The sequence below is a fragment of the Camelus bactrianus genome, chromosome 17 (assembly GCF_048773025.1).
Source record: "Camelus bactrianus isolate YW-2024 breed Bactrian camel chromosome 17, ASM4877302v1, whole genome shotgun sequence".
Classification (NCBI taxonomy): Eukaryota; Metazoa; Chordata; class Mammalia; order Artiodactyla; family Camelidae; genus Camelus; species Camelus bactrianus.
Window position 1 is genome coordinate 31,247,122 of NC_133555.1, and position 20,179 is coordinate 31,267,300.

The 20,179-nt window shown below is 35.5% G+C and overlaps 1 protein-coding gene across 2 annotated transcripts in view; it reads left to right on the forward strand.

Moving 5' to 3' along the window:
- DCP1A (decapping mRNA 1A) overlaps nt 1-20,179 on the forward strand; it is a 50,205-nt gene that overhangs the window by 1,735 nt on the left and 28,291 nt on the right. For both annotated transcript variants that reach the window (XM_010969038.3, XM_010969039.3), the window contains exons 2-3: nt 898-938; nt 3,202-3,329. In XM_010969038.3, coding sequence (XP_010967340.2) covers nt 898-938; nt 3,202-3,329 — 169 coding nt within the window. The remainder of the gene's footprint in view (nt 1-897; nt 939-3,201; nt 3,330-20,179) is intronic.

A 20,179-nucleotide genomic window follows, 5' to 3' on the forward strand; every position in this document is an offset into this window, starting at 1 on the left:
TAAGCTAGGGCAATACTGTAAGAAATCAAGATGGTAAATATTTAAAAAAAATTTTTTTTTTCATCTCAGCAAATTCAATTTAATATGACTAATATTTAACTCTCCTGACTGTTGGTTACATTAAAATATTTAGGTTCTGTCTGAGCTTTGAACTACAGACTAATGTTTATTTGGTTTTTTTTTTAAAACACTGTAGCTTTGTTTAAAGTCTAGATACACTCTAGTCACAGCAAATGAAAGATGATACGAGTTGTACTTTTGATCAAAACATTCACCTTAAGCTAAAAAAAAGTTTTTAATTATTTGTAAGCCCTACAAGAATTACACTAAGACAGAATACAGTTAAATATTCATGATTCTTCAACAGAATTCTAAAAAATAACTAATTGTGTTTGATAGCAATTCTTAACTAACCACAATATTTGCTGCTGATAAAAATATACCAAAATACCCCAATGATGAAACAAAGTAGACTATAAGGTAAAATTTCTCATTTTTTCTATTAACTTTGATAAATTTTAAAGATGAAGAAATTGCTGTACACAAGACCTTAGCTTTAAAATTAAGAAAGTTGGCTAAAACATTTCAGTTTTAAAAAGTGAAATCTAATCCTAGGATTTTCTTCTTTAAATTTTAAAAAAAGAAAAATGCTGCAGACATAGGCATGTTGCTGGATTGAACATTGCATATCCATTAATATGCATCAATAGACTAGAAAGGATACAAAAGAAACTCGTAACTCTAGTTTGTGGAGTAAGAGAGACTTACTTGACCTGTTCAAAGTGATTGATTTTAATATAAATAAGTTGTTCCTAATCATGGAGTATTTCTTCTCCTTTGGGACTATATGGGTTGGATTATGGGAAAAAAAACTAATTGACTCATTTTCTATTATAGGAGAAGACAGATATAGAAGGGACCTTATTTGTATATCGAAGGTAAGCTTTTTTAAAAAGCTTTTTTTTTTAATGTAATGATGAACAGTGTCATATGGAATGATTCAGCCCTACTGTATGTTTGTCTTTGGAGCTTTACTGCTTTACCATTTGAGTATTCATCCATCCCTAGCTGTGTGATCCTAACCAAGTAATGTCCCTTCTTTGACCCTTCCTGTGATTCAGAATCAGACAGAACTAGAACTTACTTAGAAACCTAACAGAATCAAAAACATTTTCTAGTAATAAATAAATCTAAAACAGATGCCTTCTTCCCCCCATTTTAGGAAAACAAAGATACATAGTTGAGACAAATATAATGCCTGGACTAGCTGTTGTGTGATTACTGGATGAGAGATTATCTTCTATGACTCTGGTTCTGTCCCCTTTCCAACTCCCCCACAAAGTTCTGGATTGTATACAGTGTCTTTAGTAGTGTATATTTTTAGTTTGAGAGTCCTTTAGAAAGCCTAGATTATTCATAATTGCACATTTTTTATTTTTTACTTCTCTGAGAATTAATTATCATCTTAAAATATGATTGTTTTGTAAGTTGCAACTTTTGTTTTGTTCAGCAACTTTCATGGCCTAAAGGCAGCTGACAGGGTATATTTGTCATTGGAGTTCATTGTTTTCCTATATCCCTCTTAGGTCTTACTCTGACTGGGGCAGATTCCTTCCCATGGTTTCTACAGCTTAGGGAACTCAGCAGGAGTTATTAGGGACATCTGGTTCTGTGTGTGTGTGTGTGTGTGTGTGTGTGTGTGTGTGTAGTTATGTTTTTAGGATTGCCTTCCTTCATTTCTTCATTGATGGTTATTAACAAGAATTTGTCAAATATTCTTCTAAATTTTGTTATATAATTTTGAGATCTTATCTAAAAACACCAATCTTTTTCCTCCTTTATAACTGCTTTGATATTACTCTTTATTTTTTGACAATTTGTCCCTTGTTAGTCATATTCTCCTTTTAAAAGAAAAAAGGCCTTTACCCTTTACTTACTTCATTATTGTTCATTACCAATATAAATCTGTAGAAACTCTTGTTAGAACCTTGGTATTTGGAAAGTACTTTCCTGGTGTTATTGTTACAGTAGAGTACAGATCCACTGATTGTAAAAAAATGTGAAATTTAGCTTAATGAGTGACTTAAAAAAAATTATGGAGGCTTACATAGTATTAATTATAATAAAAGGAGACTAAAGAAACTCTATTTGGGAAGTGTGTGAATATTTTATGTTCTTTGGATAAAGATATATCAAGATGTCAGAAAATCGCTTTGGAGACCTTAATGAAGCCTGGATTTGGAATCAGAAAACCTATAGCTGAATCCTGGTTACATTATTTATGTGACTTTGGGTGCAGGCCTGAATCATTCTGAGCTTATTTCCTAATCTAGAGATTAGGATTCTAAAATCTCCCAAGTACACGGAATGAGAAACCATGAAGTGTCATATACAAGTGAAGAATTTCTAAAGGATCATGTACTGAATCACCCTGATGTGAGAACTAGGGATGTTCTGTATTGTAGGATTCCAGGCATTTTTTTCTAACTCAAGTCTTTCCATAGTTCTCATATTTGATGCAATAAAAATCATTGTCATGAGGGGCAGTAATTATTATAACCAAACCTGTACCATATTGTAAGTAAATGATATTTTCATTGAGCAAATGGTTATTAAACATCTACTTTGTGTCTATCTTGGGACATATCTGGAAAAATAAGGCAACCATATTTGCATGGAGCTTATTGTCTAGTGGAGAAGGACAATAAATATAAAAATAATAAGTGGTATGAAAAAAGAAAAGAGGTTTAGAGGTATTGAGGTTGGGAGCATTAAAAAGGATAGTTCTCAAGTAGGCCTCAGTGAGAACGTGACATTTGAGCAAAGGCTTATGGTAAGTGAGATAACTGTAGATACTGGGCGAGTAGTCCAGGCAGGGGTCTTTAGGTCGAAGCATACCTGTGGGGAGAATGGCAAGGAGCCCAGTGTGGCTGGAGCAGGAGGAGTGAGGGAGGAGGCACAGAAGATGAGGTCAAGGGGCTGCACATCAACTAACGCCTTGGTGGCTTTAATAAGGACTTTGGCCTTTACTCTGAGGGACTGAGTCCCTTGAAAGCTTTTGAGGAGTGGTATGATCTGACTTAAATTTTTTGTTTACAATTTTAAGTTCTGTAACATACTCATTCTTTGAAATGGAAATAAAGAGGTAGATAACATTTCTGCAAATAAAACAACACATTTTTTTCTTCTGTTAAATCGAAGGTCGGCTTCACCTTACCATGGTTTTACCATTGTGAATCGACTGAATATGCACAATCTAGTTGAACCAGTGAATAAAGATTTGGAATTTCAGCTCCACGAACCATTTCTTCTGTATAGAAATGCAAGCTGTAAGTATCTGTTTATTACAGTTCATATATTTGCAGTTAAAACTGAGTGACTAGTTTCTATCAGCACATTATTCTTGGCAGTTGAAGGTACAATAAAAAATATGGTCTGTATACTCATGGTTATAAATGAGTCTCTTACTAAGATCAAAGCTTTTAAAGTGGGTTTCTAAAATTGAAACACTCTTGTATACAGTGACATTACTTTGGTTAACTATACTATTCCATGTAATAGCATTACATTATATTCTTGTTGTTTGTTCTTTGAAAGTTCCATCCTTTTTTTCTTTGTTATGATGTGAATTATTGGCTGCCCATGCCCCTGAGCTACAGAACTTAGTTTAAGAGACATGGAATGGGGACAGATACTAGTATTTCTGTCCACAAAGAAAATACTATCTTTGTCCTGACTATGGTATTTTTCAGTCTGTTGAGTGTCTATTGGGTATGAGCATTGGGCCAAGAGCTATTGTACTTTAGTTTTAATGATGCAGTAACCTATGTGGAGTAGACAGGAAGTTAAGCTGAGACTCAGGGGTTAGTGGTGACTACTCAGTTGGAGAGTGAGGATTGTAATGCTTTTTTCTGCTTCCTAGTCCAGGGTCCTTTCATGCATTTTACAGACTCTTAAAAATGGTTGGATGTGGCCAGCAATTCTAGAGTGGCCCTTTCAAGAAGTAAAGTACTAAAAAGTATATGTGGTTCCAGTATTTTTACATGGATATTGAAGGTATGAGTATCTGAGGACAGAAGACAGAGGTAGTAAAGAGATTTTATTTCACTTAGATACTTAAAAGTGTGCTAGGGAGAAGAATTTGGGGTTTCTAGCTTCAAAATGACACTTGTCATTTCTCATTCAGGGAATTAAAAGATGCATAATTTCTAGTAGTTTTTTTTTGTTTTTTTTTTTACATTTTATACTTACAATCCCTTCATGCCAGTTACCTTGCAGCCAAGTGAAATTCAAATACCATAACTTTGAAAGTTAGAAGCAATGTATCTCCTTAGAGGCTAGTTCCAGTACAATTACCCTACTACTATAGCCAGTTTTGATATCCCTACCATCAATGCCAAACAAACTGCCTGTCTTCTGACTAATATTTACTACCTCTGTGTGGAGGTTGAGATGGATTTATTTAAACTAATGTTAACAGTAGAGTTATTTCAGATGGCTGTTTTCCTTTTGCTGACTTTCTGTTAAAGGGGAAATTCTGCAAATGAACATAGATTTTTTTAAAGGAAAATTTGCTTAATTCTGCTCTTTATTATTTGGAAACTTAATCTAGGTGTTGTCTCTAAGAAAAGTTTGATTAGTAGTCAGTAGCGAAAATTATCAGAGGCTCGTGAACTTAATTACCATTTAGCATAAGCTGAAGTGAATCATTGTATTTCTTTCACAAATAAAGTTCATGAAGTCGAAAGTGCAAGATAACACAAATATAGCTGAACTATGATTAACCAAAATTTAACTAACCAGAGCCTGAAATATCTGGAAATGTTTCTATAGTCCATGTGTGGAAGAAATGAAGGCAAATTATAAGGAAACAAGCTAATGTTTGGTTTTATTTTGTGAAAATTTAGTAAATTTTTCAAGTGTTACTTGGGGTCAATATTCTATAACTTTAACCCCACTATAGTATCATAGATTAATTTGTTGTAAAGATGAGGTAAGACCTTAAATCATCAGGAGAGTTTCTTATGTTAATTAAAATATTCTTCAGCAGAAAAGTGCAGTAATGCATTTTATTTTAGAAAGATTTTCAATAAGAGGTTGAAACAAAGGTTTCCTTAGTTAAACAGAAGACACACTTAACCAGTCATTCCGTTCCCCAGTTAATTGAGGCACTGAATCATTTCCTAAGGATCATACAGTTTCTAATATTGCTAATTAGAAATTCAGGAGCACGTCAGCTTGTTTTCAGACCAGAAAAAAAGCCTGAAAAGGTCAAGTACAACACTCTGGGTATATTAGAAACAGTCTAGAAGAGGAGCTTGGGGAAAGTATTTAAAGGAATAGGTATATAGGGGAGAAGTGGCAAGACAGCATATACTGATTCTGGAAGTGTTAAGACCTCTCTTGAGTATATGTTTTGTCTACCTAGTCTTAATAGTAGAAAGTAGTCTTGTCAGGTCAGCAAGCTGTAGAGTTATTTAGGGATTTGTTCTTTAAGTAAAAATTTAATTAGGGTCTGATTGTGTATAGGTAATTATACGTGATTCTGTAGCTGCTCTTCTGTCATTTTCTTGTGGGAAATACCACCAAGACACCTGACCCATTTTACTCAAGTTACAACCTTCAGATCCAGCTTCCTCCACTCAAATCAATTTTTAGAGTTAATATAATAAAATATTGAGCTATAGCTTTTTCCAGTTCTAAATTGTTTGTTTTGCTTTACTTTATTTTTATTTTTTTAGTTTTTCTTTATACAACCCTCCCTCCCCCTAAACCAAGCAAAAGGTGAAATCTTACAGAGGAAATGCTTACACCCACCAGAGGCTTAGGTTTGGATTCTCTTGAACCTTTTGGGAGCAATCTATTTTTATACACTGTGCAAGGACCTTTTGGTAGCCACAGGACCCCAGTGAGGCTTCAGTGAGGGTTGAGGAGACTGCAGATTCTGTAGTTATTAAACAGAAGTGATATTCCCAGCACCTTTTTTCTGATTCCCAATTTACAGATGAGGAAACAAGAGTCCCAGAGAAGTTAAGAAACTTGCTCAAGAGTCACAAAGGTTATAAATGACAAAGACAGAATTCAAATCTAGGTCTGTTGAGCTTCAAAGCCAATGTTCTTTCTACTTTATTGCAACTATAAAATTACTTACTTCATCAGTCCACATTCTAGAACAATGCTGTCCAATAGAACTCTGTGATGATGTTCTATATTGGTACTGTCCCATATAGCAACCATCAGCCAGCCACATGTGACTGTTGAGCACTTGAAATGTGGCTGGTGCAGTCAAGAAAAAAAAAATCCGAGTTTATTTAATTTAAATAGCCATATGAGACTAGTGGCTACCATATTGGACAACAGAGGTCTAAAGCATGGATCTGTGCTGAAATACACCCTTTTGTTGTACCATACCTGAACTGAATAAGCACTTGGGAAGCTTTGGATTAGATTTTTGTGCTTCCCATTTAGTCATTCCTTTTTAAAATTTACAAATGATTTCTAGATACAAAGGCTGCAGAAGATATCCCTGAGGGTGGCTTTGCCATGGTAACACTCTTTGGCGTGGAATTTAGTTTGCAGACAAGAATTCTGTTCTAGGCTTTGCCATTTTACCAACTGTAACCTTGGATAAATCACTGAAACCACTGATCTGACCCACTTATCTTTAGAGAGCATCATATGTGAAGGTATTTTGTTAGGCATTTACAAATACAAAATATATACAGACTGTGTCTACACCTTGGACGAAAGCCAAATAATCTTATTAGTGAAAGAGTCATAAGGACTTTAATATTATCTGGGCTCTCTTATAACCCAGGCCCATAGTGTGCTTCTTCCCATCCATTCTGATTAGCACCATGACAAACTGGAGGTTTGTTTATCTTTACAAATATTATATCCAAATGTTGTAAGGGCAATTACTAGACAGCCTGAGATATGATAAGTTGAAAATATGTTTATATTAAAAAGAGAAATCTTAAAGCCTTCAAATTTTTTAAAACAACAGAAGCAGTTCTGATCTGTGGGTCATGGTATTCGTTTTCATCACAGTGCTGGAACACAGCACACCCCTGGGGCAAAAATTTGTTGGATTAATGTATTGTTGTTTTAATCTGTGGGCACGTCTCCCTAAAAAACATTTATGATAGTTTTAATTTTACCTGTGATTAGTTGAAAAACCATAGTTCTTTTGCTGTGTAAACATGCATTACTACCAGTCTGCTGATCTTCTATTTTCATTTGTGAACAGAACCCATTTTACTAACTGGATTATAAAATCATTCTTTGGAGACTGTGAACTTCTAGGAGTTATGGCATAGGCACTTTAAAGAAAATATTCTTCAACTCCTGTCCAGCAATACGATGTCAGAAAACCTTCCTCCTACAAACACTTAGAAATCCTATATAAAATATTAACTGTGTAGCATAGCCTAAAAGGGAATCGGGGACATTTCAGTGGATCAGCATCAAAGTGGAAACTGAAAGCTAAAGTGGGAAGCTTGTATGCTGGCATTTGCTGCCAGCTGGCTATGGGGTTCTTGGGGATGGGGAGCTCTCCTTAATATGAGGACTCCATTGTAATTTCATGGGATCAGGAGGCAAGACCTTGAACCCTCACAAAGTGGCACATTGGAACTGAGATGCAAATACCAACATATAGCCAGGTACCCTAATGGGTTATATATTAATAAATTAGAAAGATATCAGGCCACTAACCTAGGGAAATGACAAGCAAGCTTATCCATCTCAAGGTAGGCTACGAGTTAAAAGAAAAATGTCTCTTCTGCAAATGTAAACCATGAGCTTTCTCTTGTACACATTTGGGGTTCAAGTTATACCATTCATTTGGTATAATTTCTTACCCAGACCAAAAAATTAACATAAAATTAATCCTTAACTGTTGGATATTCTAGGACACCTGGCAAAAGCGAATGCAAAACCTTTCTGGAGAGAAATATCCTTAATCCAGATTGCCCAGGGATCTTGTTGCTAAGCCTTCTGATCCAAAATTACTATATGTACAAAGAAATAATTCACAGTCAATGAAAGATAAGGTACAACAAACAGCAGGAGTAGCCAGTGCTTCCCCAAAACTTTAGTTAATGAAATGATCAGATAGAGATGTTAATGAATATAAATATCAGGTGTAGATTGTAAAATAAAATGACAGATTTGAAAAATAACCAAGTAAAACTTCTAAAAATTAAAATTGTAATTATTGAAATAAACTCTCTACCTGGAGTCAACAGTTATTTTATAACAACTGAAAAGAGAATTGGAGAACTGGAAGAGACATCTGAGAAAATTATCCAGAATGCACCCTAGAAAGGGGAAAAATGGAAAATATGACAGAGAGGATAGACTTAGAAAGTCTTAGAAAGTCTAACATATGACAGAGAAGAATTTCAGAATGATAGAATAGATTTAGAGAGGGAGAATATTTGAAGAAATTATGACTGAGAATTTTCCAGAATCCATGAAGGACATAAATCTCAGACTTAGGCAGTAAAATAAGGCCCTAAACAAAATGAATAGAAATAAATACACACCTGGACACATGGTAAAACATCAGAAGCAAAGAGGCAGAAGCAACCAAAGGCTGCTTGAGATTGATTATTTACAAAGAGCACCAGCTAGACTGACAGCATATTTAGATGCAGCTACTGAGCTTGGAAGACAAAGGAATAATATTGTCATAGTATTGAGGAAAAAACAATAATTCAGTAATTCAAGAGAACAAAATAAAGACATTTTTCAACAAAAACAGAACTTTTGTGTCCAGCAGACCCTTGCTGTAAGTGCTTCCAAAGCAGTATTGCCCAGTACGGTAGCCAGTAGCCACATGTAACTGTTGAACACTTGAAATATGCCTAGTGCAACTGAGCTTTTAACTGTATTTAATTTTAATTAAACTAAGTTAAACTGTTTAATTAACTTTAATAGTGCAGTTCTAAAGGCTATCATTCAGAAATAAAACAACATAGACGTAATGAGATTTAAGAAACAATAATGAGCAAAAAAAAAGGAGGTAAATCACAATAAGCATTGACTGTATAAAATAATAAAATGACCAGTTTGAGTAGAGGTATTAAAAAGATGAAGCAAAAATACTAGACAGCAATAACCTAACATAAAAGCTTTCCAAACCTAAAGCATCCCAAGACTGAAGTGAGGGTAAATAAATTGATTAATTTAACTAGACTTAAATCAAGCTATGTATGTTCAAAAGATTCAGGGTAACTACTGCAGAACAAAAATAGGATGTCTTAACTTTTAAACCGGTATAAAATTGGGATAGAAAAAAGGTAAATAGAAACCATGGGAAATAGCCCAGAATAAAATGGCAGAAACAAATAAATCAGTAATTAGAACAAAAGTTAAGTGAACTATACTTGCTAGTTTAAAGAGATTCTGAGATTGGATACAGAGTATGGCAATAATGCTGTTTAAAGAAACTTAAAACTCAAAAACCAGAGTAGGTTGAAAGTGAAGAGATGGAGACATATCAAGCAGCTATTAACCAAACAAGGCTAATGTAGCTATATTAATCACATATGATAAATTCTAAGGTAAACAACATCAGGAATAAGTTACCACATAATGATAAAAGGAGTAAATTACATTGAAGATCAAACAATTCCCAAACTGGTATATACCTAGTATAGGTCAGAATTACATACCCAGTGTTTAAAATCTGTAATTATAGAGGGAGATTTAAACAGGCCACCTCAGTAATTAACAGATAGAGCAGACAATTCGGTAAAGTTATGGGATATTTAAACAATACAGTTAAGCTTAATCTAATGGATACATAAAGAACCCTGCTTCTAGCAATTCAAGAATTTGCATTTTTTCAAGTACACATAGAATTGTATAAAAATTACCATGTGTAGGCCACCCAGCCCCAAAAGTTAAAAAGAAAAAAAAGAGAAATCTGAGTTACATTGAAGGAAAATATAGATGAGTAGAGATTAATTGCAGAAAGTAGGAATTGCCATAGAACAGTAGAGCAAATCAGTAAAACAAAAACTCCCCTATAGCCTGATTGATCCAACAGCAAAGAGTAAGGAGAGACATAATAGGCAATATTGGGAATAATACATATTATATATATTGCAACTAAAGATGATACAGAGTTTGTGAAAACAAATTATAATGAAGAACGATTATATGGACAGTTTCTTGGAAAAAACATGCTGTAATAAAACTTAGGAATAAATGGACTCACAGTAAAATAATTGGTTTAAAGTCTCCACTTCTGTGGGTACCTCTCAGAGTAAACGTGGTAACCTGGATCTGTTATTTATATATATGCTTACTTGTGACTTAATTATGAGATGCCTCAAGAATATTTTGTAAGATTGGTTCTGAGCAGTTCTTTAAAAATCCAAAATTTAATGTGTGTATCAACAAGAAGATAAAAGCAAGCAAAACTGGTTTTTCTCTTTTCAGCTAGACAGTCTACAGTATAACCTAGTTAATCAAAATATTAAGATAAAGATTTGTAGGACCATTGAGCTCTGTAAAATCAATTCTGGCATTTAATGACTTTCTTTTGCAAAAACTATTTGTTTTGTCCTTTACTTTGTTTTTAAACAAACAAGGTAATTATTTAATTCAGATACACACCCTAATTCATTGATGTTTATTAAATGTCATTTGCTAAGCACTTTACCACGTGCCATGTCATTTTGATTAAAACTATTGTGTACTTTCAAAGAGTTTTATTTATGTTTCTAGTTCTGAGGTTCTGTTGTATTTTCTTAGAAAATTATAAGCAAAAGTCATTAAATTGCTTTAGAACTTTTCACGTCAGAGCTCTGCCTGAAACAACCCTGTTAATTAATGGTAAAAATTAATGATTTAAGATCTGTGATTTGAGATTAATCAGTAGCCAGTTTGAATGACTAAGCCAGTTATAGTGAAAATGTGATCCACTGGAGAGATTATGAGGGTATTTATGTGGCTTTTTTCCTGTTCATTTTTAGCAACAGTACTGATCCATGAATTAGAAGGAGTAACACAGTCTAGATTTTCTCTTCTCACACCTAACTATTCTGTCCTCAGACAAGTGTGTGGTGGTGGTTTTAGCCAAAAGAGAAGTGACTGTTTTACTTTGTTTGCATGTTAGACTTGATATCTTTTTACTGAAAGAAAATGATTTTAACAAGGACAGCTCTTTATGTTTCCCTCACCCAACCTTAAGGCATGGATCTCTACTAAACACCACTTTTTTTTATATTTTAAAATGTTTTCTTTAGTCCAAAAGTACTTTTGGGAAAGTCAACAAAGTTTCACTCTAAAACCTGCTTAACAGCAACAACAAAATCATCATAACAAGACCAATTGAAAATAAAAATATAATTGCTACTGAATATTTTTAAAAACTTACCTCCAAAAACCTGCGCGAAGTACCCCTTCGTTTCCGCTTCACTTACAACTTTTCCTTTGTATCGAGCATCAGTCTTTTGATATAGAGCATTTTTAATTAAAATTAGATCACTAGAAAAAGAGAGATTCATTTCCATAGTGTTGAAAATGCAGCTGCCAAATGGAAGGTTTTAGCAGAAGAAGTACTGTAGTGTGTGCTTCCCCCCTCCCCTTAGTCTCTGCTTGTCCTTTCTCAATTCAAGGGCAAAATTCAGAACAGTAGAGATGGTAGGTGGCTGTTGGCATGTGGCATGAATCTTCAGACTTAAAGCATACTGCAGGAAATTTCCTTGCAAGAGAAGTTTATAATTTGTCAACTCAAAAAAATGTGAGTTCTACCTCCAAACTGAAAGAGGAATTTATAAACAATTTTTAAAGTTCCACAGTTCATTCTTTGTGATGTTTGAATCAAGCACAATGCTTCTTACTTAGCCTGAAGAAAGGCAGGCAGTCTTCCACCATCAGCAGCAGCAGGATTGCTGTGGTTGGTATGATTCTGCAATCAGTGAAAGAGAAAGGATCTGTGGCACTGCATTAGTCTGGCCTTCTGGACCAAGATAAGGAAAGAGCCTTGCTGTTGTCACATTTGTAGATTGAAGAGGTAAAAACACAATGAAAACATAGTGACTTAGACTCCAAGGCTGTCCTGGTGACACTGTTAGGTCAGACATTTCAAAAATCTTTCATGCTTTCTGTCATAGGCTGCTACTGAGTATTCTAGTAGAACCTCCATCAGGTACTCTCTTATTAACTTTGTGAGTTCATGAACATTTCAGAATTTCCAAAGCAGACTATTTTCATTATGCCTCATTAATTACAGGCTTTTCCCGCCTAAGGCAGTGTTGTCAGGTTTTTATGAAAGATAAAAAAGAATTTTTATCTTTTTTGTGTGTGTGGTGTTATCTTAATTGTAAAGATTTTAAAAGTTAACCATGCGTGCTCCATTTATCCCTTTTAGATAATTAAAGTTTTCTCTTTTGAGAATTCACAAAGGAAAGCAACGATTACTTGTATCTAAGTGGCAGAAATGTGTTCTTAATATGTATGTCTGTAGGTTTTCACCTTGTGTTAATAAAGTGAAGTGCATTGTGGAGGTAAAAATTGAAACACAGAGTAACCACTAGTCCAAGAACATTTGAAGCTGCTCTGGAGTGAGCAGAATAAACCGCAAGACAGCCCTCTAAAGAGGGTCCAGGCAGATCTGAGCTACTTACAGAATCAGTGCTTCCAGGCATGTTCAGCTTTTCCTTTTTGTTAAAGGAAGGCTTAGGATAAGCATTTGCTGCCGACATTTTAAAATTAGGGTATTTTCACACACACATCTGGATATCTGCCTTTTCTTCTTGTGGCAAAATGGCATGTATGGCCACACAGCACCTGCATTCCTGCAAGCACTAATAGCCATTATGCCCACCCCAGCCTCTCTGATCTGCCACTGCCTGAGGTCTCTTATACCCCTGTCAGCATTTGCCTTACAACCCTGGTTTGGATGATCCCTTAGTAAATTGGTAGAAAACCATGTAGGAGAGAAGTTAGGGAAAGGAGAGAAAAGAAGTTGCCTTTTTTTCTTACACCAGTGTCTGACCTATTTCCCAAAGCCTTAAGTGTAGGTTTTTGGAAGCCTAGGAAACAGGATCTCAACTGCACGGAGGCCAAGGGCCATGCTTCCCACCCTTTGTTGTCCCTCATGATACATAGAAATGATAATACGAATCTGTATGGGACACTGGGGTGAATAGACCCCTAGTAGGGATTGGGTAGATCCAACATTTGGCACTCCCCTAATCACTTGCAGCATACATTTAGGGGAGGCTCTGTCTTAAGGAGTGGCAAGTGCTATGTGACAAGAGTGGCAAGAAATCCTAACAGCAGAGGTAAACCCTAGTGTCATTCACTGTTTTTTTTCAGGGTTGCCCATGATTTAAGAATAAAAAGTTTATAAATAGGAATCATCAATTGTGATATTTTGAGGTTTATTTTCCTACTCCCCAAAAAAGTTTAGTGGTCATTTCATGTGTCTGAATCCTATACTGAAATTACAGGATTAAAGGAACTGTGGAAGCAGCATTGCTGATGAATATTTTCAGACTTGATTTAATTTGGAGGTGGGGTACCAAATTTAAAAATAATAAACCAAAGAACTTGCAGAATGCATTTAAAAAATTCCCTAGCCTGTCTTTTGATCAATTTTCACTAAATAGACATTATAATTTAAATTTTAGAAAATAGACTTTTTCTCTACCATGTTAGTGTTCAGTACTGTTTTAGTATGTGTGTTCTCATATCCAGAAAAGGTAAGCTGCTGAGGTACCCAAGTTACGTTTACCAGCCTTAACTTACAGATTCACGGCATTTCCTCACCTGCTTGTTTGCTGTCTACCACAGTCTCCTGTCGTAACCCCAGGTCGGTCAGTCTTTGGCTCTGTCCTTTTTTGCTGTAAGTGTGTATTCTAACCCCCGCCTCAGAGCCTTTCTCTTCTCTTTCTTTCCCAACATATTGATGTTGATGTGGAGCCACCAGGTTTATTCTTGCCTTAAAGGAAATGATCTGTCAAGGCATCTGCTTTTTCACTTGTGAGGGCAGGCTTCGGTTTTATCATCCATTCCATTCTTATAGTACTTTTATAATCAGAAAGGTCTTCCTTGCTCTAGAGTAAATGTTTTTGGCTATGTTCAAAGTGCATTTTCATGTTTGTGTTTCCTGGTCTAGGGGATCTTTGTTGGTATCCTCCTTAGAAATTGTATAACTCTTAAAACCATTGCCAAAAAGCTTTTATCAAACCCCCTTTTCTGCTTGGCACCATAGTGAGAAAATCTCCAGTCTCCTCTAATCCTTTTAGAAAGTAGGTCAGATCTAAATAATAAATGAATCAAAAAGACAACATGTGCATGAGAGTGATTCCCAGCTCTTTTTTTGTGACATTTCACAGGATGTCTAGAAATCTCAAGGGACTTTACAGAGGCTCCAAATTAATTTGGATTTTGTGTGTGCCATATACCACTTGATCTTGATCTTGATCTTATGTGTGCCATATACCACTCAAGATGAGAAGCAGAGTGAAGTATAACGTCAAATCATAGTAGGCTGCTGGAACTTCAGATGGGTTCTCTAGGGAAATGGGAAAATCTTGTTCCTCAGCTTTTCAAAATTTCTCGATATCAAGTAATCCAATAATTTTAATCTTTGTCAGTCATATTTTTTATACTTTCAAAAGAAAAGGGCAGTCATTTGAAAAGCAATGGAAATATTTAATTTTGATTATACTTTCTGCATTTAGTATTTTTCAAGGAAATACAGCCTAAAGGTAATTAAATGTCTTGCCACACCCCCTGACTCTTCAGTGACTTGCCAATACAGCATGATTTACTTGGGACAACTATTAATAGTCATGCTATATGACGGGTGTCCAATAACTGGATAATTTCCTTTTATCTTGAGAAAAGCCGTTTATAAAACAGGATGCCATCATTACTATAGCAAAATAATACTGTATTGCCAAATCCCTAAGTCCTCTGTGATATAATTAGTCAAGGAAAATTATTTGAGGATGTTTCAGCAAGCAAATTTTTGGCAGAATGTGTTGGGCCTTTGAGTGTGAGTTCTCTTGAGGGAAAAATACTTAGCTTTGGTTTGGAGACAAGGTCCTCCATGGTTTTAGCTATCTGGTAAACTTGTCTGTCTTTCCTCACCAGTGACAGTGACAGGCTCAGTGGCAGCTCCCTGGCCCTCCTTGCCAGTTGCATGGACTGAGCGTTTGATATGTTGGCAGACAGAGCTGATTCTTGGATGCGTGTCTGAACCTCTACAGGTCTGCTTTTGGCAGAATCGAGTGTGACTCTTATCCTTTACCCATTAAGCTATCATTATGGCTTCCTTATCTTTATTTCTTCTGCAACATGCCTTTGAAAGTGTTTGGCTCTTTTTTAGCAGTTTACTTGATAATGTACAAGAGTGGAAAGCATGTGTCTTATTTCTAAATTATACTGTGTTTCTTCAAAGGAGCAGGACATGGGGGCTTAAGTAAAGATTTGTCAAAATAAGTTGATAGGTCTGACGGGTTTATTTTGATTATCAATGTGGAATTCTTTCCTAAAATTTGGCTTGCAAATCCCATATGAAAACATACCTAAATAACCTCTGTTTAGCTCCCTAGAAATGTTGTGTCCTCTCTGAGCCTGGTGTATTGCATATCATCATTTTTCTCATTCCTATAAGTTGTATGAGGTGTCCATTAGAGAAAAATTGGAATCTTTTGGTTTTGGTCTCTTACGTTTTGTATGTTCTTTAGCCAAGGTTGGAAGAAGCATACTTACAGAAAGGTAGTTGTATGTAATTGCCATATATGGAGTCTTTTCAGAGCCCCAATCTGATACACTCTAAGTTGGAGCAATCCTTAGCTGCTAGAAACATTAACTAAGACCCTGCAGTAGATAATGCTAAGTAATTATCTCCTCTGTAACAAAGCTTCTTCTGTGCTTCTTCCATTGGGATGTCAAAACTAAATTTAATCTGTTGACTTGTGTCCCATGTAAAATATTCCAGAATTATCCATTATTAATTGGACATTGATTCTGTTTGAAGTATTGGTAGTGTTCTGAAGTTCTGTGAACAGAAGAGGGGCTATAAAAATGGATTCTGAACACAGGGGACTATTAGCAGTGTGCTGAAGACTCAGAGAACAGAAGCAAGCATGAGCTGCTTCATGGTAGTACATGCGGTCACCTGTAGGACACATGGCCAGACGTGGGGTCAGAAAAACCCCCTTGTGAACAGGATAGAGAAAAATATCCATGTTTTTGATCTTCATTGATTAAAATGAAGTCATTTACTCACTCTGTATATCAATAATGTTTTAACTCTACAGTGACAATAGAAAAAGCCAATTAAACTTTTATTTCCATTGAAAAGGAAACTTTTAAAGTTGTGATTGGCCATAGTGTCTCCTGAGGAATATAATGACCTTAATTCAGGGTGAGACAAAAGAAATTCACCCTTAGGATTTTTCTTAATAATAAAAGGTTTTTACCCCAGCATGAAACTCTAGTTTGGATTAGTCAGGGGACCTAAACACTCAAAATAAATCTTCAAATTGAATTTTAAAAAATCACCATTAAAATAGCTTTTAGTGTACCCTGGAAACTATAAGACATTAATCAAAAAAATTGAGGAAGACAAATAAATGGAAATATTCTCCATGCTTATGGATTACAAGAATTAATATTGTTAAAATGTCCATACTACCCAAAACAATCTACAGGTTTAGTGCAATCCCTATCAAAATTCCAATGGCATTTTTCACAGAAATAGTACAAACAATTCTAATATTTGTATGAAACCACAAATACCCTGAAGAGCCAAAGCAATTCAGAGAAATAGCAAAGCTGGAGGTATTAACACTCCTTGATTGCAAACTATATTTTAAAGCTATAGTAATTAAAACAGTGTGGTATTGGCATAAAAACAGACACATAGATCAATGGAACAGGATAGAGAACCCACAAATAACATACACATATGTGGCCAATTAATTTACAACAAGGAAACCAAGAAAAGATAATGGAGAAAGGACAGTCTCTTCAATAAATTGTATTGGGAGAACTGGACAGCCACGTGTAAAAGAATGAAGCTGGACCACTGTCTTACTCCATGCACAAAAATTAACTCCAAATGGACTAAAGACTTGAATATAAGACCTGAAACCATACAACTCCTAGAGAAAAACAGTCAGTAAGCTTTTTGACATTAGTCTTGATCATGACTTTTTTGATTTGACACCAAAAATAAAAGTAGTAAAGGGAAAAATAAACAAGTGGGAATATATCAAACTACAGAGTTTCTACACAGCAAAGGAGATCGTCAGCAAAATGAAAAGGTAACCTGTTGAGTGGGAGAAAATATTTGTAAATCATACCTTTGATAATATCTGACAACTTCTCAATAGCAAAAGAACAAAAATTCAAGAAAAATGGGCAGAGGATCTCAGTAGACATTTTTCCAAAGAGGACATATAGATGGCCAACAGGTAAATTAAAGGATGCTTAATATAGCTAATTGTCAGGGAAATGCAAATCAAAAGCACAATGTGATATTACTTCATATCTGTTAGAGTAGCTAATATCAAAAGACAAGAAATATTAAGTGTTGTCAAGGATGTGGAGAGAAGGGAATCTTTGTGCACTATTGGTGGGGATGTAAATTGGTGCAGCCACTATGGAAAAGAGTATGGAGGTTCCTCAAAAAATTGAAATTAGAACTACCATATGATCCAGCAATTCTACTTTCTGGGTATTTATTTGAAGAAAATAAAAACACTAATTCAAAAAGATTTGTGCACCCCCATGTTCACTGGAGCATTATTTACAATAGCTAAGACATGGAAGCAACCTAAATGTCCATTGATGGATGAATGGATAAAGAGTGTGTGTGTGAATATTATTCAGCCATTTAAAAAAAAATGGAATCCTTCCACTTGAATGGACTTTGAGGGCATCATGCTAAGCACAATAAGTCAGACAGGAGAAAAAAAATACTATATGATCTCACTTATATGTGGAATCTTCAAAAAAAAAAAAAAAAGAATAGAGCTCATAGATGTAGGGAACAAATTGGTGGTTGCCTGAGATGGGGAGGCAAAAAGGTGAAATCGGTGGGTAGGTGAAGGAGGTACAAATTTCCAGTTATAAAATGAATGTCATGGGGATGTGTAGTGTACAGCATGATGACTGTGGTTAATAATACTGCAGTGTATATTTGGAAGTAGCTAAGAGGGTGAATCTTGAAAGTTCTCACCACATAAATCTTCTTTGTGATTATAATATGGTGATGGATTTTAAGTGGGCTTATTGTGGTGACTATTTTGTAATATACACAGATATCAAATCATTACTCTATACACCTGAAACTAATATAATGTTATATCATTTATACCTCAATTTTTTAAAAAAAAAAAGCTTTTATTAACAGTGGCTTTCTAAATTAATGTATACTGGTAGTATAAATGTATATTAATATGTATTGATGGAATTCAAATTGTAATTATAAAAAGGGGATTTTTAATTCATTTGAAATTTCTTGTGCTTGCATTTGTATTTTCTACATTCTGTCATTATTTTGGTGTATAATTTTTAACTTCTTCAATTATTTATACTTTATGTGTTGCTTTAGCCTTCAAACATAATTGAAGGTTACTAACTTCTTGTTTCTACCAAAATATTTTATGTTATTTCAACTAATGAGGCATTGGGTATGTAGTGGCAGGATTACTGGCCTAGGAATGAGAAGGCTGAGTTCTAGTTCTTCTCATAAGACTGTTTTTCTCTGGTTTTGTTAATTAATAAGTCTCAGTTTTCCCATCCTTTCAAATAAAAATACATAATAAGACTTCTGATCCAAACAAAATGGCATAGGTTTTTCTTCCCTTGCTTCTCCCCTGCTAAGTACAATTATAAAAACCAGAAATAACATAAGAGCCAATCAGGAAAACTCTGAAAGGTAGAAAGAAGACTGGCTCAGGACCCAGAACTAGCAGAACACAGCAGCAGGTTGTCTTACAGCCCTCCCACCCAGCAGAGGATGGGGACCCAGGCCTGGAGTTTCTTGACCTCCAACATAGCAACAGAAGGTATCCCAGCTAGGCTCATTCCTCTCCTAGACCGAATGGGAATCCTGCCGACAACACCGGGTGAGCCCAGCAAGATTGGCAGGAAGGAGTGGAAGTCCTACTGACAGTAATGACCACTGGGGTAGTATCTTCCCTCCTTTTCCATGAACGGGAGGTGGGAGTAGGGGAGGAATCACATCACAACTAGCCTTGCCTGGGAAACACTCTTCATTTTTGAGGGTCAGATCCTTCCTTCCCCACTGAAGGCACACCTGGTGACCTAGCCATGGGAAATTCCTCCCATTCCTTCAGGCAACACTGACTGAGAGCCTACTAAATTCCCCCTTGAAGAAATTAGAAAAAGAAGAGCAAATAAACTCAAAGCTTACAGAAGTAAGGAAAGAACAAAGATGAGAGCAGAAATCAATGACATTAATAAGAGTATGAAAATAGAGAAAAAATTAATGAGACAAAAAGTTGTCTCATTGTCTCAAAAGTTCTTTGAAAAAGTCACTAAAGTTGATAAACCTTTAATAAAGACTAACAGAAGTAAAAAGACGGCACACATTACTAGTATCAGGAATGAAATAATGGATATTGTTACCCGAAAACTGGGTTCACCTCTTGGTGGGTATTGAGCCAAAAGACACAACCAAGCCAAAGACTGGAGAGAAGGAAGATTAGGAGAAGGAAGGATTTATTATTACTTGCAGCAAGTAAGGAGAATACCAGGGCTCTTTCCAAAAGCTGGGTCTCCCCAGCAGCAAAATTGGGGAAATTTTAAGGTAAGGATACATGCATATTCATGATGGGGCTTGGGCAGTCAACAGAGTCCAAGCTTTTAGTTGATTGAAGTCATGAGGGTCAGAAAGGGTCAACATCATCATCCCTTAGGTTCCAGTCGATTTGGTGGTTGAGTGCTTCAGGCTAATCTTTTCATTGAAACAGAATTGGGAGGCTTTACAACTGATATATTGTCTTTCCTGTTACTTCTCTTGCCTGATAAGAGTTTGTTTCTGCATTCTTTTATTCTCTTAGGGTCATTAATAACTGAGACCTCTTCAAGGGCAAGCATTGTGGCCAGGCTTAGATCACAAAATGGCTTAGGCCAAAAATGGCTTCTCTTCTGTCAAGAAGCTTGGTTCTCT